The sequence below is a fragment of the Myxocyprinus asiaticus genome, chromosome 27 (genome assembly GCF_019703515.2).
Source record: "Myxocyprinus asiaticus isolate MX2 ecotype Aquarium Trade chromosome 27, UBuf_Myxa_2, whole genome shotgun sequence".
Classification (NCBI taxonomy): Eukaryota; Metazoa; Chordata; class Actinopteri; order Cypriniformes; family Catostomidae; genus Myxocyprinus; species Myxocyprinus asiaticus.
Window position 1 is genome coordinate 6325397 of NC_059370.1, and position 24056 is coordinate 6349452.

A 24056-nucleotide genomic window follows, 5' to 3' on the forward strand; every position below is an offset into this window, starting at 1 on the left:
AGTGGCAAAGCTACTAAGTCCAAATTATGCTGAATTAAAGTGTTTGATCAGTCCAAATTTGAGACATAATAAAAGGCACAAGAATCCTTTTTAAATATTCATTATGGACAATGAAGTTTTACCCACACAATGAAGTTTTACTCATCCTCACACAGCTTTTAATTAAAACTCCAACAACATGGTTGCGTTAATCACCTGGTTTTCATAAATATGAATCACAGAAATACTTTAAAGTAAATTGCTTAACTATAATGCTCCTGTTACCTGAATTAATAGTCCATTTTATGCCCTCATTGTGTCAATAACACAGTTATGATCACTGAAAAATGATCTGCGATTTAGTTACACACAACCTTATCTGTGATTTATAGGAAGCAAGTCTTATCACTTTCGTTTTGTTTAACACAACAGCATATGCATCAAAATGACTCATTTCTTACAAGTGTGTGTGTTTGGGTCAGTGTTTGGGTCAGTGCCCACATTTCAGTCTTACAGCAGGAAAATGGAGGAAAACATTAATAACAGATTGGAGTCCAGCCAGAGTCAAGACAAATAGCCTTGGATCACATCCAAAGAAAACATGCCAACTGTCCAAAACTGGCATCATTATTGGCTTCTTCACACCCAAAGGAAATGCCCCCAAATGACACAATTTCCATGTCAGTAAAGCGACATTAGAGGCAATTATCCGAATCTTAGCAGAGCTTTAAGACCTAAAGAGCAAATGAAAGGCTCTTTCTGTAAAATCTCTGAAAATGATAGATAGATAGATAGATAGATAGATAGATAGATAGATAGATAGATAGATAGATAACCAGATGGATGGATGGATGGATGGAACAACAGAACAATAGAACTACAGAATGACAGACAGACAGATTGACAGATGGATGGAACGACAGAACAATAGAAAGACATAATGACAGACAGACAGATGGATAGAACGACAAACAGACGGACAGACAGAATGTTAGAATGACAGACCGACAGACAGAGAGACATAAAGATAGACAGACAGACAGACAGACAGACAGATGGACAGAAAACAGGTGGGTATAGACGGATGCATGACAGGTGGGGATAGATGGATGGAACAACAGAATGATAGAAGGATAGACAGACAGACAGACAGACAGACAGACAGACAGATAGATAGATAGATAGATAGATAGATAGATAGATAGATAGATAGATAGATAGGAAGTGCTTTAAAATGCCACTCCCATGTTGTATTGGAGAAGCGTAGGAGAGAGAGGAAGAGATTAAGACAGAAAAGAGCACAGTGTAAAGCGAGAATGAGAGAAGATGCCTGCAGGGCAGAATGAAACAAAAACTACACTAAAAGGGAGGGACCAGCAACCATCTCCGTCAAATGAACCATCTGGGTACATGAAAAAAGAGTAAAAGACAACAAACAAAAAAACATGGGTGCCAAAGAGTGTCTGACCCTACTCCAGGCAGGCATTCGACGATTCTCCTAAAAAGGCCATCTCTCCCAAGGGGCTTCTATAAGAAGCAGAGAAGCCACAGACCCCCGCAGGCTGACAGTCATACAGGCTAATGGGCCAGCCTGAGCTGGGGCTGTGTACTCTGTAGTGTGAGGAGTGGATTAGAGAGGTAATTAAGGTTAATTATCCACCCGCTATGATCTGTGCCACACAACCTCAGGCTACATGCTATCGCAAACGCTCAAGCAGATGCTAACTCTAGCCACAGAGCCACACACAGGGGGATTCAACACCAGTGTGTCTGATAGTTCCGGTCCTGGATGCTGATTGGTCAATAGAATGTTCCAGTTGATCTAAAATACAGCTATAATGCAAAACACCTGCTGATCCTATCATAGGGCATGCACCAACATAACCGTGGGAAGTAGGGGTGCTGGGGCATCTCCTGTCAGCCCTGCATCACACCCTGTTAAGTACAGTCAAACTACTGAATGCATTAAAGAATTAATGACTATTAATGCTATTTGAAAACCATCCTATTCTGTGTTAATCTTGTGAAGGAAAGTAATGACAAAAATGTTAAGGGTTATCTTTACTTCATCAACAATAATGAGGACGACAAGAAAAAGAAGGTTATTTCGGTAATCAAATTATTTTAATTAAAACTTACTCTTTACAAAAATGTGAGCTGAAAAAATAATACTGCAAGACATTAACAGTGTACTAACAATGTTTTCAAGAAGAATAATCAAGAAAGAATATATTAAAATAATCTAGGCATAGTGTTGGGGATTTTCTCGCTTGTGAGTTGCGCTGTTCACCGATGTCATGCCGGTAAATTGATCTGTTTAACGGGTTAATTACCTCTCTCGCATAGGCTATGAGAGATCAATCAGATATCTATAACTAAAACGTAATAATACGTTTAATTAAAAATTAAGCAAATAGTCAGGTGAACTTGAACGAAATTCTGTGCCAGTCAGAATGCGTTGTGAATGCTGTTGTCGTAAATACGTGCTGCTTTGCAACTGTCTAAAACACGGAATTGAGTTACAGTTCCTAAAATAATTAATAACATCCTAACTTCTAAAAAGATAATACTCATACTAGCTAATACTTTAATATAAATAATCTTTATGTACTATTATTTCAGGAGCTAAGGTTTTCACAAGGACAGTTTGCATATAGCCAATTATATATTTTATGATTATAACTCTAAATCTGATATTCGTAGAAATGTTTCAATAAATGGTATACATTTTTTGAAATGTGTGAATAATTGGAGTGTGTATATTGGACTGACAAGTTTTTGTCGGTTTAATAGCGTTATAGGGTGTTATAGCACAATTTTAAATAGAAGAATTAATGCTTTTTATTACACATGCTTTAAAGTTCTGTTCAAAAACACACACCAAAACACTCAAACAGATGAAAACATCTCAAATGTATTTATTTCTTTTTATTTCTTTTCTTTTCTTTTATTGCATTGCATTGCATTTTGTGTAGTTAATATATTCCAATTTTAAGTTAATATATTCACATTTGTTGAAGACTGTATTATGCTGTCATTCTTCAGTGGCCCTGGATCAGGGGCCTCCAAGTAGGATTTCGCTTATGGCCCTCATATGCTCAGAAACGGCCCTGCCACATCCGATTAATGACAAACTTACAAGCCCGGTTTTGCTCCTTTCTCCATCATATTCCTTAAAATATAAAATGCATCATTTAATGTTTTATTTTTTACTTATTTTGATAGCTGTATGGCCAAAGGAAATTGACTTCTTTTCATGTGTTTATATATGCTTTTCATAATTATTGTCAAATGAATTGATATAAATAGATACCGTCACAATAGGTAATGTTCTCCTCATACAGTTGTAATTATAAAAAATAAAAAAAAATCACATTTTTCTTTTTACAAAATTCCAAAAGTCTCCCTTTTTCTCAAGGAAATATAAAAGTAAAGTGAGAATGGGGAATTTCTAGGGACATAATGTGTGGCATAAATCATCTTAAATGCAGCTCCTCTCATCTAATTGCTCTGCTTTGTGTAATACATGTAACAGAAGGCCACCCCCTTGGAAGAAAACATGGTCGTTTTCCACAGTATAAACTGATCAATTGAATGGGACATCAAAAAATGAAATTTGAAGAACCAATTTTTTTGCTTTTATCCATCTTTGAAATACCACAGTAATAGCAACAAAGTGGTTTTTGCTCAAAAATGCAGTTTCTGTTGATCGAATCAGGATCAGGGCAGCACATTTGCACATATGAATGACAGGACCCATCAGACTTAAGTGAATTATGACCCTGTTAAACCAGGTTTTAGTGCCATCCGAAGCAGACACATTTTCAAGCCTTTTCCTGTAATTTTTGAAAGCCTTTTTGCTGTAATAAAATATCACTTTTTCCAGCATTTATGCATTAAACACCCATCGTCCTCTTGTCTCTGCTATAATGATAATCAGATTGTGTCTCGCATCCTTTTCCATCCTTTTTCAGATCACTCTTAGTAAAGATGACACAAAGGCCTGCGAACTTCATCAAATTGACCTCTGTTTCTTTCTCTCACTTTCACTCTATATCTTTCAGTTTCTGCTGTAGTCACCATTGCTCTGTTCTAAAAATGGATTGATCTGCATAGAGGCAGCATTTTAAGGTGTCATAAGTGCGCTCGTGAGACGAAGGCTGTTACAGAATATAGGTTCATTATGCTGCCTCCTAAGATACTTGCTCTTGACCAAATTCTAAGGTAGCATCACATGTATCCTTTGCTGAAAAGAATGCATTCTGATGAAATGAAAATGAAAACTTAAATCCAAGATGGTGCATAAAGCAAGAGAAATGTTGATTATAAATATTCCTATAATTAATTTACTATTGAAAAGAATGGACTTGCATCGCCTGTATTGAAATCAATTGTGAGTCGAGTCTCACAAGGGCTTCACGTGTAGAGTGCTATTTGTCATACAAGGTTGTTGCCTGTGTAGAGCATTCTAAATCAGTCACATCTTAGTGGGAAACCACTCGATCAGCATTTTTGTGTGATGGCCTCAAGGTGGTGAAGAAATGTCCCTACACAATTTCCGTGTAGGGTTCAAGCTGAAAATGCAAATTCGTGTTGTTGACTAATAGCAAAATATTTGGTTTGGCAGTGACCTCTGTGTGGGGCGGTTCTTCATACATAGCATATGCAGGTTTCACACTCGCCTTTTTCAATTGAGATATTTTGCCATGCAATGGTGAATGTAGTCTCAGCGTCAGACAACCCACAGTCTGTGCACTAAACTGGAAAACAAAACTGAAAAATGCTTTTTCGATCTAGTAGGCAATCTGATAGGCTGGTTTGATGGAACTTCCATGAGTAAAAGCACACTGCCTGGAGTCGTGTTCACAAGGTTTAGGGGTTGAATCATCGGGCAGTTTTGAGTATGAAATAATCACTGTATTTCCCAAAGTTTGCCAAGTTAGTGACATATAATATTTCTAAAATATTTAGCGTTTCGTTTAAGGCATGTAGTAGCAAGTAAAGTGCATATCCACGAGCAGAACTTCATAATCGTCTTTGTTTTCTTAGTCCCTATGCATTTTTCACAATTCTTATTGTACGTTTTCTATGATATCGCTCACAGAGCCTGCTGCACCATTATTTATCTGGAAAAAATGTTTTCCATGGTGGTCTTTTATTATGCTATGATATATCTCAGGTAATATCACGTAATAACAAAACCGACTGTGATTGATCGCTTTACAATTCAGCTTTTTTACACACAAGAACATGTTCTGTTTGAATGGTACAGTACTTAGACAACATGATCACATTGAAATCGACATGCTGCTTTCGAATGTTCATGTACCCTGAGATCGACCCTATTCTCTCAATATATTGACAAGTGCCATCTACTGTCTCCTGAATTATCCTCCATCGTACATTTTTGCAATTCAAATGCATTCTCTTTTCCCTGTGGTGCAACTGATTCCATGTTGTGTGAGCATTTTATGTGTTACGGGTTCTGGTCCTATGGAAACCAGGAAGTAATTTAATTTACATAAACAATGGTGAATATGATTCAGAGGTTGCATTTTTGCTCTAAAATTACATTTCTACTCCATCAACTGTTAGGTTTAGTGTTGAGGTTTGGGTTAGGGTGTAGGGTTCATGAATTATGCATTCCTGTTGAATGTATTATATCATTTACCAAAATAAAACTCGCTTTTGGCACCACTTTGTGGACATTTTATTGGGAAACTGGGGCACACATTCAACAGCACTTCTAGCTTTGGACACTGGGGGCAGTGGTTTAAATTTTAAAAGCACAGACCAATTACATTAGCAGAATTTTTTTGAACTACTGTCAACGAATTCACTGTGCCTTAGAAGGCAGCTGCCTTTGTAGGCAGTAGGTAGGGAGGCAGCTCACTATGTTTTGGAAAAGAGCCTGTGTTATGATTACATCATGTAAAGAAGCACTGAGGTGCTTGTGACTGTCTGTCGCAGAGGTATCTAATGCCCCATCATGTAGCTTTTTACCCACAATGTCTTGGGATCAAGTCCCGCATACATGCATGTCTTTTGTTACGGTGTAACTTAGTACAAACCCTCAAATCAGCAATTACTGCATATCAACAAATCGTCAATGGCAATGTTTACAAGATTCTGATGTCCCCAACAGGTCCTCTTACTGTGAGAGTAGAACATTTCAAGTTTTATTTCTCATAAAGCGAACCCCCTCTGATGCTATGCACAATTATTACAACTATGGAAATATGATCACATAGGTGATGTGGTAACTCATTGAAAATTACTGAAACCCAGCTGTGGATATTGGCAATTAAGTCAGGCATAATTATTTGGAAATGAGAATAGGAGGCGATAAAACAGGATGGAGGAATTGACAATCACTCTCTAAATGATCCTACTCACTTCGACTGAGATGAACTATCTGCAAGGGCTCACATCAGGTTTAATCCTGCATTACTGATGTGGGTAGTTTAGTTCACATTAATGTTAGTCAGTCATACCTGCAATACACAACAGGTTGGCCTGCTGCAATTCTGGGAGCATTCAGGACCAGAGGCAATGATACATTCCCATCTATAACCAATGAACCTCAGTACATGCTGTAGCTTCCAGGACCGATTTATATTATCAACATGAGGTACACTCAGTTCTTTTTTTCTCATTTAATAAGTTTTACCTCTAAAGAACTTAACTGTAATTTTGAAACATTTGTTTAAAATCAAGAGCGCTCGCATGAGATGAAGACATCAGTCATATCAATAACCTTATAAAAGCTGTTTTATTCTACATGGAGTGGGTACCCTCATGGGGGCAGCCATGTTAGGATCACATGACCAGCCAAATACTACTCACTTAATCTCAGTAATCACCCTGTCATTGGACACTTTCACTCAGGAAATTCACATATTCACAGGGAATTCCATCATTTTTTTAATAAATGTATGTTGCTAACAAGTTGCTAGATAAGGACAACAAAGACAGGTTGGGATTGGCACTGGGTCAGGAGACCAGGGAGGATATGGAGGATGATTAGGAGGCCAAGTAGATGCCCGCGGACAACCAGGAGGCCAATGGGAGGAGCCTGCAGACGATCAGGAGGCCAGGAAGGAGGCTCCAGGAAGGGAGCGGGGTCCAGAGGTTTGGGAGGTGGCTCCAGGAAGAGAACTGGGTCCGGCGGTTTGGGAGGTGGCTCCAGGAAGGCAGCTGGCTGAGGATCAGGATACCAGGATGGAACTGGTAGAGGGTCAGAGCTGCTGAAAGCGGAGCCACAGGGGGTGGAGCCATTGGAGGCAGAGCCATGGTGGGCGGAGCCACAGGGGCAGAGCCGCTGGTTGTGAAGACACAGGGTGTGGAGCCGTAGGAGGAGTAAGTAACTGTGACTCAGAAGGCGGAGCTGAAAGCGGCGCCAGAGGTGGAGCAGGCAGAGTCACAGGAGGAGCAAGGAAATGAGACTTAGTAGGTGGAGCTGGAGGTGGAGCGGGTGGAGCTGCAGGAGGAGCAGGGATTTGAGACCCAGTGAAGCCATTGGAAGAGGAGCAGGCGGAGCCGCTGGAGGAGGAGTCTCATGTGAAGACTCTGAGGGCAGAGCCATGGAAGAAACTTGAGGGCTATATATACAAATGGGGACTAAAGGCATTACAATGAACAGCTGGGAACAACGATCAGAGGGAATGGGGAACAGGTGTGTGTGATGAGGATGTCTGGAAGGTGCATGATGGGAAATGTAGTTCAGGGAAAACACTTCAACATAAAAGTCTCAGAACACAAAAGGATGATGACGGCATATGAGTGTGTGTCATTTATGTTGTAGAACAAAACATCAAAGTATATTCAAGTAATGCTGCTTACTACAGACCATATTTTACTCCAAAACTACATCATAAAATCCCATAGGGAAATCCAAAGGGGAACCCATGGCTTGAAAATACTAATTATTTTGCAGATTTTTGGACTACAATCTGAACAGCTCTATTCTTTCTTGACGGGACGAAATTCTGAATCTGAGGTTTTCACAGAACTACACTAATTTCTACACTAATCATCTTCTTTCTTTTCTGTACAGCTGGTTGCTACATGAAAAGTGCCTGCCCACTTTTTTAGCCATCTTGGTTCCAGAATTATTTTTCCCATTAATTTTGTTCCTTAGGGATTTCTTAAATCATTCATAAAAGAGCTCTAAGCTATGAACCAAACCAAACTGCTCTGAGTTGAATCATGACATTACAAACTTTGATTTTAAGCAAAAAAGTAAAAAAAAAAAATAAAGGTACAAGACTGTGTACTTAACATCTTTAATGAGGGAATGAACAACAATGCCATCAAGCATATCAAATAACTTAATCAAATTAAAAATTATGTAAAAATATAAAACTATTGATTTCAAGTTTTTGATTGTAAGTATAGAATCAATATATTTTAAGTTTATTGAAAAATATAATATATAAATATATAAAACATATATCATCGCTTAACAACATCTGAGCTCATGTTATTCTGGCTTTAAAAGTTATCACAAAAAATAAATTCCCCTATTGAAATAGATTGAGACAGTTGTGAATGACTGGATTTAGTTTTTTTTTTTTTTTTTAGGAAGAAAGAAGAGGGAAGAATTCCTCACCTGCTGATCGCAAGCTTCTGGGGGGCACATAGACTTGAGGTAGTGAGTGTAGATAAGGGAGCGCAGAACCAGTGGCTGTTCTATATATGAGCATTAATACCTTGAGTCTGACATGAGCAGCCATCGGCATAGGCAGTGCAGTTCAATGAAGAGGCATGACATGCGCTCTGTCAGGCTCATTGAAAACCAAAATTGTCGCCACGTTCTGGATCAATTGCAGAGATTTGACTGTACATTAAGTCTTTTCAGAAGAGCATTGCAGTAGTCCAGTCTAGAAAACAAGAGCTTGGACATGAAGATGTGTAGCATACTCAAATAGGAAAGGTCTAATTTTCCTATGTTGTACGGTGCAAATCTTAATGATCCGGCTATCCTTTCAATGTAATCCATGAAGTTCAACTGAAAGATTTTGATGAACAATACTGACAGTTGACAGAAGAGAATTGCCAAAAGCATGAATAAATGAATAGACATCCGATTTATTATGTTGGTGACAATACCTGCTGGTGAACTCATGAAATCATGTGCAGTTTTAATAAGCTACAGTTTTTCTTGAAATGGTGAGTATACTGTAGCTGTCAACTTATAAGTGAAATATAGAGTATAGATTATTAGTACAGACATGAAAATGTATTATCTTCTTTCAATATGTTGCTGAAAGGTTAGAGATACCAGATCTATGGGTAACACCCTTGCAAGATTTACTCTTGCCATTATGCATGTTTGTTCTGAACACACAATTAACATTTCATTAGGCCCTACTGCAAATACTTATTAATTTGACTATATATTGTATTTACCTATATTATTCCTTGGAAACATTCTATATTTACTGACACAATGGATTTGAAAGGGTAATGACAATAAAAAGTGCTGTTACCATTTAAAAGGTAAATTTGCACATGACAAGCATCTATAACACTCAATGTTTGAGAACAGGTGGGTCACGACCTCAAAATGTGTCGCTGTTCTGATAGGGTCATTAAATGCAGGAAGATAAAAAAAACAATGGTAATTGCAAATAATAAAATGCAACCAACTATATTATCATGCATACTTTTGTTGTTGTTAATATCAAAGGCTGTGGGTTCAGTCAAATCCTGCGGTATTTTGGCACAAATTCGAGTTACTTGGTAGAAGCTAGTCAAATTATACAGATGCCAACATGTATAGGTTGTGTAACATGCCATCATCCTTGAAAAAGTTTGACTTTAGGGAGATTTTTGTTTACTTTTGCACAATATACAATTTTGGTACAATGTTGACTCTCCATTTGAAGTCCAATGTAAAATCAGAGTACTTAAGCAAGTCCATTTAAGAGCAACTGGTCTAAAATGCATTTCCCTGCTTATAGTGTACTCTCCTTAAAGCACAGAGTGTGAGGTATTGTTTGTGTGAAAGCCGATCTGTGAAAGTCCCATAGACGAGCCGAATCCAGACTCTGAGGCCCTGAACTCAGAATAAGCTGAGATGGAAAAATACCTGCATGTTTACTACTTACCATAGAAATCAAATTCTACTTTCACAGGAAAAAGATAAGTGAAAGAGTTGCTCTCCAGAGAGCAAAATAGAAGGGTTTAATGATACATTCCTGCAAATGGAAGTCCACTTCAACAAAGCAAAGCTTACTGTCCATGAAAAGATAAGATTTAAAAGCACATTGAAACTGTAAACTCTATGTTTGAAGTAGTTGTGCTCTCTTACGTAATGCGATTGAAGACTAGTAGGTCTGGTTAGTTTTAGTATTGTTTTCATATTTTGTAATTGTGACATGCAGCCAAAAAAGCTAAGCTCATTCAGTTCAAGTATATTCAAATATGCTGAGTGAAGATCCGTCAGTGATGCCAAATAGCATTAGAAAATATTAAATGGCTTCAAAAGTACGGAATATTGTGGATGAGTTGTATGGACTATTTTTATAATCATTTAATGGTGATTTTTGGTCATTTTTGAGCTTGACAGTGTCCTCATCTCAATTCACTTTTATGGATGCCAAAAACAGGATTAGTGCCTTGGCATGCTAACTGCACTTTAACATTTATAAGGTTTATATATTTCAAAGAAACTATTGAACATCTAACTGTAAGGTTTCATGAATTATGATATGATGGTCTTTATAAGAAAAAAATACTTGCTTTGCAAAACGACCTTATTATTTGATAAAAAGACTGTTTATTTGCTGGCCGATTTAAGCAAACCCCCAACAGCTAAAAGTTTCAGCTAAAATGGGCCACTTTATAAAGTGACTTTAAAGAGATACTTTAAATGTTGTTTTCATTTATCCACCTCGATCTCTCTCTCTTAACACACAACTCTCCCACTACACACTAGTGTTGGGTTCGAGTCCTCCTTAGTCGAGTCCGAGTCAAGTCCGAGTCTTTAAACAATCAAGTCCGAGTCCAAAATGAGCCGAGTTGGACTCAAGACCGAGTCCATATCAGGCCGAGTCTGAGTCGAGTCCGAATGAATCTGTTCATGAATCTGAATTAAAACTGTAACCATAAACTCAACATCAATATTTTAAGCTTATTTTAAACTTCACAACTAAGAAAAACAGTTTGTCAATAAAAATGCAAAAAACAAATGATTAGTATCCTGCTGAACAAATTTCAAAGTGGTTTCAAAATGAAAGCATATGCTTTAGGTGTATGAAAACTGTCCTTCAACACACTTCTTACTGCATTCTGTTGACATTTCAATTATTTGTTGCTTTTCCCCTCCACTCAAACATACACCAATGAAAGTGAAAGCTGTGTAAGTCATTACAACCAGTTATTATTATTTTGAATTTTAATCTAGCTTTTATTTCTACTTCATTTTCAATTTGTCCATTCAATTTAGTTTAGTTTTATCTAAAATTATGGGTGAAATACATGTAATGTAATTAATTAAATTTAATGTGTTTGATACATTTAATAAATGGTAATATTAAAACATTTAATAATGCCCATAAAATTAAATACAACAACATAAAATAAAAACAGAAAAGATCAGATACCATTAAAAATATATTTATATAGTACAGTACTACACCTTACACTTTTCAGTCCTCCTGCTGTGTCCAGGTATAGCCTACAGTATTTCCCTAAAGTCAAGATTAAACTCTCCTTGAGCTGACGTTTTGTTCTTTTCACATTATATTTAGTATGGATAATAGGTGAATAGAGACTTCTCCCCTCACTTGTGTTCTTCATTGTATTTTCTGACTTTTTTGCCAATGAAACGCAAGTGCCAGCTTTACAGTTAACACACAGAGGTTGCACAACAAATATGTAACGGACTGAGTTGTACAATTTCCATCATGGTCTATTTCATCCATCATATTAGTTTAAAATGTCCCTGATACGTAGTAAATTTGATATTGTCTCGATATAGTCAACATTTTCAGTTAGAAATGACTTTGCTTCGAAACGTGAGTCTGATAAAACATGTGTTCTATTAAATAATTTGCAGAGTTGGGGAACGTAATTTTTAAAGTGTACTTATGTTATTGATATTTCTGGATGAGAGTGGCAGAGCACGTCTGGCGAATGGCGATCTCTTTCCCGCACACACATACAGCACGGGCGCGTGGGCGAGAGAGCTAAAAAAGTACTTTGAAGGGGGCCTGGGTAGCTCAGTGGTAAAAGGCCACCCCTGGAGTTCGCTAGTTCGTTAGTTCGAATCCCAGGGCGTACTGAGTGACTCCAGCCAGGTCTCCTAAGCAACCAAATTGGCCCGGTTGCTAGGAAGGGTACAGTCACATGGGGTAACCTCCTCGTGGTCACTATAATGTGGTTCGTTCTCAGTGGGGTGCGTGGTGAGTTGAGCGCAGATGCCGCGGTGGATGGCGTGAAGCCTCCACACACACTATGTCTTCGTGGCAACACGCTCAACAAGCCACGTGATAAGATGCGCGGATTGATGGTCTCAGACAAGGAGGCAGCTGGGATTCGTCCTCCGACACCCGGATTGAGGCGACCACGAGGACTTAAAAGCGCATTGGGAATTGGGCATTCCAAATTGGGTGAAAAAAAGGAAAGATCCCCCCCCAAAAATAAATTAAAATAAAATAATTAAAAAGTACTTTGAAATAGTGTGCGCTGCCGCTCTTAATAATCACACGTAAGGACATATACGTGTGAAAACTGATGCGCAGTATCAAATACACAGAATGTATGAATGTACTAACTGTAGAGAGCACATCATTATGAAGACAAAGCCAAATCCCGGACATTTAGAGGCAATTTTGAAATCCCGGCCGGATGCTTTTTTCAGGTCTTTTTTTCCAGCCAGGTCTCCTAAGCAACCAAATTGGCCCGGGTACAGTCACATGGGGTAACCTCCTCGTGGTCGCTATAATGTGGTTCGTTCTCAGTGGGGCGCATGGTGAGTTGAGCGCGAATGTCTGGGGAAAAGAGGACGTATGGTCACCCTATGTAATGTTATTTTTTTGTTTGTTTGTTTGTTTGTTTTTCATTGCATCACAAATGCCATGGACTCAGCCGCACTCGGAAAAAAATCCCAAGTCCAAAAGGCTCGAATCCGAGTCAAGTCAGAGTAAAAATGCATCCGAGTCCGTGACAAGTCCAAGTCCATTAAAATTGGACTAGTGACTTGGACTCGAGTATGAGTCCGAACTCAAGTACCCCAACTCTACTACACACATTTTAACATATTTATTTGTAATGCCATAATACATTTCTTGTAATGTAAAGTTATTAATTAAGTTAATAATTGTAAATGTATTAAAAGTGCCCATTACTTTGTTCACAATGATGGGTTTGCTATACAGATTCACTGGCCCATGTTAGCTAAAACAGAAATGATGACACGGAGGGGAACTTTTAACTTTTAAATAGCTCTTGGGATTAAACGGTTGTTGTTATTTGTTTAAATATTATATATATATATAAGTATATGTGTATGTATACAGTATTTTCAACCTAAAATGATAGAAGACATCTGCATTAACCAGCAAAGTGCAGTCTGGAAAATGTGCATAGAAATTTTAATAGCCTACTGTTGTAGATGATTTACCAAAACGGTCCATTTTACCTGACATCGCCATAAATGATGACAGAATTTTCATTTTTGGGTGAACTGCCCTTTTAAGGATTTGGCGGGTTTTAGCCCGAAGTGTTGTCTAAACACTTGAATATTCCATCTGTTTCTGTATAGATTGGTGGGTAGGTTATTTAGGTAGGCTGGACTATGGGCACTGAAAATACCTGTCAGACTGTGCCACCTAATGCCATCGCACAAATTGTACAAGTGAGAGCAAAACTGCATGAACCCCATTATTAATTCACTGCCATCTCCAATTAGTGTGACAACAATAACCTTTCATCCTGTCATTTATCAATTAGAGGAGAGACAAAAAGCAGAAAAATCTTCCAGCTAAGAGCTATGCAATAATGTGCAGCTGTGCTGAAGAATTCAGGATCCATTTATTACTTTGCGACAGCGGGGTGACAAAGACATATTTCAGTCATTGCATGAGTTTATGAATCCATAATCTAAATGCCACCCAACAGCGAATGCAAGTTCTCACGAGAGTTCCTCCAACTGCGATGAGACAGCGGCACACGCCACCTGATGGTGTTCATGGCACATTCCTGCACCTTTCGTCCTGAACATCTTCTAATAGTCATTCTGAGTTTTTTTTATATTAAACTTTGAGGAATAAGGGAAGGATTCATCTCAGGAGTAATGCATGATTAATTTTTTTATGGTCGTCCAGACATTGGGACGTTATTTCATTACCACATTTAAGGAGATAAATACAAAAGTAAATACTAAAATAAATCAATAAACAAACACAAGAAATATGTAATTAAACTGGACTATCCATGTTCCATTTCAATGTTCCAAAATATATTTATGTATTTATCATTGCTATTATATTATATTATATTGCATTTATTTATTTTATTTATTTCAGAAATATATCACTAAAATTTTATTATCAATTTCCCATTCCCTTGTTAAATTTTTCAGCTATTTATTAATGTATGTACTTATAATGCTTGCATTTTGTATTTATTTATTTATAAAAAAAATTATATATATGGATATATAAGGAAATTACATAATTATGCAATTTAATTACTATCAATGTTCTGTTTCCTACATTTATTTATTTACTTATTTATTTATTTAAATATATCTCATTTATTATATTATATAGTTATTACATTTATAGTTATTACATTTTTTTATTTATTTCCAAAATATATTATTACAATTATCAAATTTCCATTTCCTTGTTTTATTTGTAATTTATGGAGTTATTTATTAATGTATGTATGTACTGTATGTATTGCAATGCATATCATTTAGTATGCATATATATATATATATATATATATATATATATATATATATATATATATATATATATATTATTTAAATTTTTTATTTAACATTTATTTTGTTATTTATTTAGAAACATTTCATCATTTATTTATATATTTCTGCATTATGTATGTATGAATTTTTGTTTGGTCCTTTGTTTATCTTTCGGAACACAACGGCTTAAATGATTCAGTCGCACCTAAATGTAAACTGTGATTCACAGCACCTCATTTTTTATACTCTGCCTTAATATCTATGATTTTCCTGAGATTTGTTTCTGTGCACAATATGAAATATCAAAATCATCTAAATAAATTATATGTCAACTTGAGTCTGTTTTCCTACAGAGATTGACCATCAGCAGTTAATATGAATCCTGTTCATCTCTCCTGCTGATATTCACCCATCCTCTCCATCGACCAATGCAATATTAAAGTGCTTCAGTCATGACTGCTTGATTATGTCTAACGTCATTCCTGCATGTTCCTTCTTCCAAAACAGTTCAATGTTCCTCTCAGACTCCTTGCCATTTCCTACAAGTTACAGACTTTCGCATGTTAATGGCTTTTTTGCCAATGTTTTTATATTTGTACATTACATTTATTTATCTGTTTATTTAAGCTCAAACTGACCACACACTCTAAATGTCTTAATCACGGTGAGTCTTGTGTTCACATCCTGGTGAAACAATGAGAGATGGTTTAGGTGTGTGTGTGTGTGTGTGTGTGTGTGTGTGTGTTTCAGGTCAGGCTGGGCAACTAGTAACCTGACCCTGCATTTTAGTGAGATGTCCATTAAACCGAGCTCTCTGCCCATGACCTCTGACCTGGGTTGACTCCTGCACATGGTGTTGTTGGCCAGGGGGACTTAGGCATGGCTGTGTCCGGATCTCGTCTCCCATCCTGACAGCAGCCGAACGTCTCCCATCGGAGAGGGAATCATTAAGCGTGAATCCAAAACGAGGGCCAGGGGAGAGCTTTATCCACACAAATACAGCCATGAGAAAGAGGCTAGGCTCACATCTCAACGGATAGAGTTACGTTGGAGTGAGAATGATTCAGCTTTTAATTGCATTCTTCCAACTCTATATCGCATCTTCATCCATCTCTCTCTCCTGGTCTGTCTCTGTTTCTCACTCTGCCCAATTGTGTTTCACGCTCCCCAACAAACGCCTCTTGAAGAGCAAATCATTCCAATTTGGAATTCATTTTCAAGGAGCTTTTAAGAAGACGAATATGAGAGCCACTTATTTTAAATGATGCATTTATTAGTCGTATCACTTACCTGCCTTCTGAATGGCTATAAAAAAATGCTCACCTGCCACCAAGAGTCTAAAAATAAAAGGCATACTGAAAGCTTATACAAGCGTTCGTTAGGGATCACTGCTTTCTCACCGGCGGTGGCGGCAAAGGAGCCAGCCGCGCTGAAAGCAAACACCTGATTGGCAGAGCATCTCCCCCTATGAGCTGTTGTCACCTATCCGAGCTCTGGTGAGCAATTACCTGGCCTGTCGGAATCCTAGCCGGACAGATTGAATTCTGATTGATTTCTGCCCAGGAAAGAGGAGAGAATTTAAAGGTCTTCTTTTTTTAATTGGGTATTTGGTGTGTGCTGATGTGAGGAGCTTGTTCTTCCCCAGGGATCCTTTATGGGGCAATAATGGCGCTGAGAAACAGCCTGGTCTGCTCTCTCCCTGGAAGGCCATAACCCCGCATTTGTCCTGAGTGCTTTTCTATTATGCATTGATAGCTAAGCATCAATCAATACGGGAGGCAAAAGAAAACCCAGAGAAACCAACTTAAGTGTAAAACGCCTCTTAATACCACAGCTTTCAAACAACTTAACCTGGGTGTTTTTTTTTTTCTTTTTCTGCTGAGCATCTTTGAGAAGATACAAGTGAAGAGAGATGTAAATGTTTTATTCAGAGGGAATGAGTTCAAGGTGCAAGATATGCATGATATGGCTGTTTTTGGGATTTTAAAGAAGTCCAGGTAACACTTTACATAAATGTTTCCTTTATAAAGGCTTTATAAAGTGGTTTATTAATGACTAATAAGTCATTTTAAATGCATTATAAATCATTTATATATGGTTATAACAACATGAATAAAAGGGTGACATGTTATAACATGTTATACATGATTAATAAATAATATATTATTATACTTATACTAATCACAAACATAAAATTTCCCAATTCATTATTTATGTCGCAATGCTGCAAAGACAGACTATTATATTGAGATGAAAAGGAGGGATTTTTATATGTGTTTATATTCATAACTGTTTTGTCTCAACTCACTTGTACGTCACTTTTCTTGTCATGTTGACCTTATCTAGTCCAAGTTATCTAAAGTCCTCTGCAAAAACACTTTTCAGCTGTTCATGCTCATTCACAGTATATATCATATAATAAAGACTGATGATCATTAAACCATATTGATCTTTATATACCAAGGTTTGTAATGTTGTCAACTCCTTAGTTAATGCTTCATATGTGTTCACTTTACATTAAAATACATTTAATTGGTTATTAATGTCGAAGAAGTGTTATTAAGCATGTATAACTTGTGAGGTAAAATGGCTAATTTTTTATTCATGTTGTAATAAATGCATATAAATGATTTATAAGGCATTTTTAAAGGAATTATTAGTAAGTCATGAACCCCTTTATAAAACCTTAACAAAGGAAACATCAGTGTAAAGTGCTACCTAAGTCCAGAACACATACATACTGTATTCACATTTGCACAATGGCAATATCAGAGATTTCAGGGTATTGAATTTTTGTACAATAATAACTTTTCCAGGACTCAATAAATTAACACATCAGTAAATCAAATATTTAATTAAGTTCTATTTGAAGTACAATTCTAAAGAGTAAATACAAATTATTTGGATTTATATACAATGCTCACACATAAACCACTGAAGGTGGCATCAAATATTGTAAGAGTACAAACTTAATGCAAGTTTAAAATTTAAACATAAAAAATAAAAAAAAAACTGTTTTAAATGCTATATTTTTTATAATCTATATCTTACAAATACATATATCCACTTGGCTGGCCCTCATAATCTTCATCATCTATGTTCTCCTCTTTGTCCAATATTTTATAGGCTCCTTTTTCATTCTGCTGGAGATCTTTGTTCAGCTGGCCTGGATAATATAAAGAGAAAATAAAAAAGTTAAAAAGTTTAATTAATATATCTTAAATATGAATGCTTGCAAAGGGGGTTAAGGGCATATAAACAGGTATACACACACACACACGTATATACATGTACAGTATATATATATATATAGAGAGAGAGAGAGAGAGAGAGAGAGAGAGAGAGAGAGAGAGAGAGAGAGAGAGAGAGAGACAAAATTATGTAAATATCACTTGTAAAATTAGATTTTTTTGCATTTATGTGAACTACATATTGATGTAGTTAGTTACTTTAAAATGTAGTTAGTTACTTAATGCAAAATGTCATGTGCTATAGTAAAACAGTTTTGATGTCATAAGATAGCATTGTGTGAGGAACGGGGTGAAAAGTAAATGTTTATGAATGGCTACAATGGGTACAACGAGCCACATAAAAATAATTTAGCAAAAATGAAAGTGGCATGACTCTATGAGACCAGGTTAACTCTCTCTCACACACACACACATACACACACACATACTTTAAATCTATTTTCTTTCCATTTTCCCTACAGTATCCTTTAGAACCTTAAATTCCATCTTATAGGAGTTTCTGTCCTATGTCCAGAGTCGCCTTTCACTTCCACCTATCCCAGTTCAGAGCAGTGGGGATGTTCCGGGAAGCAAGAGATGTGGGGGCAGTTACTGCTGCTGCAGATAAAGGCCGTCTAAAGCAGCAGACCCCCCAGAGAAAGAGATAACAGCCAGACAGTCACAGCAACGACCTGCCACATAATACACAAGCCCTTCCACCCCTTCTCTCTTTCCCCTCTAAATCTCCCCCCATCTCAGGGCCCTCTCGACCTCCTGTCATCACCAGCCTTTACGGTCCGGCTGGAGAAAGCCCCTGACTGGTGTGCGGTTATCGTCAGCTCTGTCAGATTCTCGGAAGGCCAAGTTCACCTTTACCGATGAGGAGATGATAAGCACTGATAGTAGAGTATGGGAATCGATCAGTTTCCAGTGTTGGTGCGTTCGTATGTCTTTTTTGACCACTCCACAGACCACAGAGGGAACATGAATAACATGATGGACCTCTGTTGGTAGTGTGGATGGATAGTTTTTCATTTTAAAATAAGAAATTATAAAATTCATACAAATGAGTCTATACATATACACTATATATATATATAAATATATATATATATATATATATAATATACACACACACACATATTATAACGAACATATTTCAACTTTTTTCTTTTTTTATTTGAAAGTGGTATGGAAAGTGAATTGGAAACTTTTTACCAGGCCTTCATCATTTATTTTTGGTACTTTTCAAATGTCTTTTATGTATGTGCAGATTTTGACTGTTTTAGCCTTGTCCCAAAACCAGACATTAATTTTCATTAAACTATGAAAATCCATCATAAAATTACTGATTATCACATGTTTAAAACTATGATCATCGAAACAATGAGTGAAATAAACATAATCCATTGCAATATTTATTGTTTGAAAATTATTATTATTTCATTTATTTATTTTTTCAGAAATTACGACAGCCCCACAGTTATTTTATTGTGTATTTTTAGTTCCTCTATAAAAAGAGCAACCTCTGAGCAATAGCATATTTCTCTGGGTATAAGTGTGTGTGCCAATCGGAAACAGTCTTTTATCAAAACTTTGGGATTTGTGTGATGTGTGACTATGTGAATCCAGCCTCCAAAATTGTTATTTCAGCTTGTTGACCTCTGACCTTGTTTTTCTAATGGCAATGTGTCTGTGTATATAAATGTGTGTGTTCTCAGACATACCTGTGTGCGTAACCTGTAATCTGGCGGAGGCAGAGACCTCTCCGAAGGCGTTCCTGGCGGTACATAAGTACACACCTGCATCGTTCGGACCGACTCCCTGAATCTGTAACCAGCCGGTCAACTCAAAGCGCCGAGGGCCTCCACGGGCCTGTAATTATGCAGAAATACACTGTTACGCACCAGACCAGAACTGTTTGTCAGAGTGAGAAAGACAGAATGTGTCTAAGCTAAATCTGGTGTGAGGTTCTTTGTCTGCAAGTAGTTGACATGAAATACTTTTGTAAAGGTGATATGTCCTACAGTGTGACATGAAGAACTCCATCAAAACTATTTTAAACAGCTTTTTAATCATTCTTTTTTTAATTATTATTTATGCAACTTTTATGAGCTCATATAAATTAAGAAACTGCAATTTTACCATGAGTAGCTATTTCTAGCTGATTTAACATTTAAAATTAGTTTTGTTGGTATTATATAATGTAGTAAAGTTGATTCAGATGTGTTAAATCATATGTTTGACTTCAAACCAGTTAATTTAGATGTTAACACATGAAGCACACTTTTTTTTTTTTACATATTTTTTTCAGTGTGCATGAAATATTTGTGCAATAAAAGAAAATTAAAAAAATGGTCACACCGCAGAACCATTTAAAATTAATTACTGAAGGCAAAATGTCAACAAATGTTACAGACCTACACACACAAAAAAAACAAAAACAAAACTCTGATCTTGATTCAATCATGGAAAGTGGTTCCACATGTTTGAAATGAGTTTTCTTAAAATAAAATGACCATTTTATTTGAACTTAAATACTTCAACTAAATACTACAAAATTTAACATGTCGAAATAACTCAGACGAAACTCTTTCAGTGATATACTAGCTTGGACAGGAAATGTTAGCGTGATAAATGCATGCTTGCGGGAAACACAACTGAGTGCATCTTGGTCACCATGTCATGGTTAGCACAGCTATTGCTCAATTGATAAAGCAATGTGCAAATCCCCATTTATATTAAGCAAAGACACATAAAATAACACTTAATTTAAACATTTACTCTCCCTGTTGAGTTCCATGCATAGCATGCTGGGAACTAGAAATCCTCTGCCCAGTTTCAGTTAACCAAACAAAAAATATTCATGTTGTCCCAATGCACATGGATTAAGTAATGCTTACAAGACACTTTTTTAGTTTAATCAAATCTGTTAATTTAACTTTACTTGGTTACATTAAATTTTTGATTAATATGAACATGGGAGGATTGAGTAAAACTGATGATATTTAAAGTTCATTTTTTTGGAGTTTCTAAGATATACATTTTGCCTTAAACATTTATAAAAATGTAAATCTAAAATCTTGATGATATGTGTCACGTTATGAGTCAGATTAGTGCATAACTGTTTTTTTTTTTCTGTTCAAAACTTCAAATATATAGACAAAACAATGTGAAGAAAACATGACTATGTGACTTTCATCATATGCAGACTTGCAGAACAAGATCTTTACATTCCTATTTTTACCTTGTTTATCGTTCACCAGCTTCCTGTGTGTGCACTTACCTGTACAGCAGTGCTTGAGTCATCAGCAGGAAAAGAAACAATATCCCCCTCTTTCCTCCACAGAATGGAGGCCAATGGATATGACGACACCTCGCAGGAAAAGATGACGTCACTTCCTTTGGGTGTGATGATGTCAATGGGAGCATGAGTGATAATCGGCTCTGTAAAGTTAGCAGAAGATGGAGAACTTTGAAGATCTAACATTGCAAATTATACTAAGAGGAAGTAATCTAGAAAACTAATTGCTTAAAAAAAAAAGAAAAAAAAAAGAAAAGATGTTTCTGTTAAAAGGCAATCCAAATCAAATCTAACTACTATTGTTTGTTTCTTTCACATTAGCTTTTGTATTCTGTAGTAACCATTTGTGCAGCATGTTTGTTTACTTGGTTAATTACCCCAATGTGAGATACTGAACACTTACAAGCTGCTAATCTTAAACATGACAGTGAAACAAATACAAATCTAACGGCTCACTTTTCATCATCACAGCTGAACAAGTAGGTTCTTTTGGCCTATTTTCATGACAAACACTTTTAAATGAGGTGCTATTGTTGGCACTCAGCTACCTGTCCATGACAATGTTTTCTCCTGTAAGGACATTTACATGTACATTTACATTTTCAAAAGCAGAAAATGATGCGAGAGGCAATTACTTTAGTTGAGGTAGCTGAGAAAACAAATCAAGTTCTAAGACTAAATAACAAAAGGAAATAAGAAAACAGAGCAATGTAATTCCAAAACACTGTGTAGCTAATTAAAAATGTGAATCTCACAAAACCTTTCAAGAACACGTTTGAGCCATATATCATTCCAAAACTACAGAAAGAAATTAATAATATTTTTATAAATAATAATAATAATAATAAATGAAAAAAAAATGAAAATTATATTTTAATACTTATTTTAATAAGTTTTATTTTAAAACTTATTATTGTGATGTTAAAATTATATTTTAATAGCATTGTGACATTATTTTCATGACAATTAGCATAGGGGTGTACATTCTCAATTTCAAAATGAAAAAAAAAATTTTCATTAATGCAATGGAAAAGAAAATATTATCACAATGCAATAATATCATTCTGATTACTGCAATGCAAAAAGAAATATATAAACAATAAAAAAAATTGCTCATTATTGCAATGCAATGCAACGCAAGCAAAAAAAAAATTAAAATAAAAAAAAAAATAAAAAACATTGAAATTACCACAATACAAAAAACATCACTCATTACTGAAGAAAAATATAGTATCTAAATTGTACCTTATACAGTATTACAGTAATGAGAATATAATGAGAATCACCATTAAGAACAATGTAAATTACAAAACAAAAAAAAAAACATTGACTGTAAAACATCCAGCTGTATAATGGTAACAAACAGTTTTGGGAAAATGTCCTTAATTGTCATAGGATTAAAAGAATAGTTTACCCAAAAGAATTATCACATCAATTACTCAGCCTCATGCCATCCCAGATTATGTGACTTTTTTTCACTCTCATATGGATTACTTTTATGCTGCCTTTATTTACTTTTTGTTCTGGTCACCATTCACTTGCATTGTATGAACCTACAGAGCTGAGATATTCTTCTAAAAATCTTTCTGCAAAGAAAGAAAGTAGGACAGTCTGGGATGGTATGAGGGTGAGTATATGATGAGAGAATTTTAATTTTTGGGTGAACTATTCCTTTATTGTAACAATGCAAAACATTGTTAATGGTCCTAAAACAGGCTTCATCTTCTGTGTGCAAAATATAACTTTGTATGTGGCCTGGACGTGTTTTCATGAGATTTACCCAGAAACCACCAAAAATGTACCAGTAAACATGCAAGTAACAGTTCTTTTTACCATTTTCGAGTAGAAATGGAAAGATACTCACTTGCCTTGCAGGGTCCGTGATGTTCCATTGTCACTTTCTGCCCCTTGCTTTGCTTGTGTTGGGCCGCCCGCAATTGACATACATTCTTATATGTCTTCCCATCTGAACCACAAAGAGTTTCTTGTTTGTTGCACACGCAGATCGCTCTGGGTTCACCTGCTTTGTTTCTGCGTGGAGCCCTGCAGCGAAGACCTTCAGCACAATGCCCGTAAAAAGTAGACCTGGTTCGGGGCTCTGGGTCACACAGTTGCCCCTCGCCATTCCCACATTCCCAGCAACACCCACACAAGTCTCGAACCAGCCCACCTGGACAGCCCTGCAGCTGCCTGACATCTGGGCACCACTCATGGTGGCACTTTTTAGGGCACCCCTCCCCTGGTTGAATGCTCTTCTGCCAGTCGAAACGGTCTACATGCTCCAGATGGTAAGAGTCAGATATTGAAGCAAACATCAATACTAGCATGGCTGGTAAACAAGCCATAGTAAATGTCCAAGGTTATATTTGGCCAAAGTCACCTAAAAGTTCCTTTTTAGGACAATGTCCCTGTCTTTAGTCTCAGTGTAATAAGCTAACAACTCCACTCTTGAAGGGCTTGAGTTGAGTCCTCACCAGTCACTAGGTCTGAAGTAAGTCCCAAAATAAGGTCTTGAAAGTTCCAGGATTCCCGCAATCATTAGCGAAGCTTTTTGTCACTGTGCAGTCCTCAAAGTGTCCTTATGAATTGATCTGTGTTGCTG

The 24056-nt window shown here is 36.5% G+C and overlaps 1 protein-coding gene across 1 annotated transcript; it reads right to left on the reverse strand.

The window, feature by feature from the left end:
• Window positions 1–17843: 17843 nt before the first annotated feature.
• Window positions 17844–23769, reverse strand: LOC127418345 (kazal-type serine protease inhibitor domain-containing protein 1-like). Its single transcript, XM_051658928.1, has 4 exons — window positions 23319–23769; window positions 21437–21597; window positions 19878–20025; window positions 17844–18086 (listed from the first exon to the last, which is right to left on the reverse strand). Exons 1-4 carry the CDS (start codon window positions 23767–23769, stop codon window positions 17968–17970), a joined length of 879 nt encoding a protein of 292 aa, XP_051514888.1. The 3' UTR covers window positions 17844–17967.
• Window positions 23770–24056: the final 287 nt, after the last annotated feature.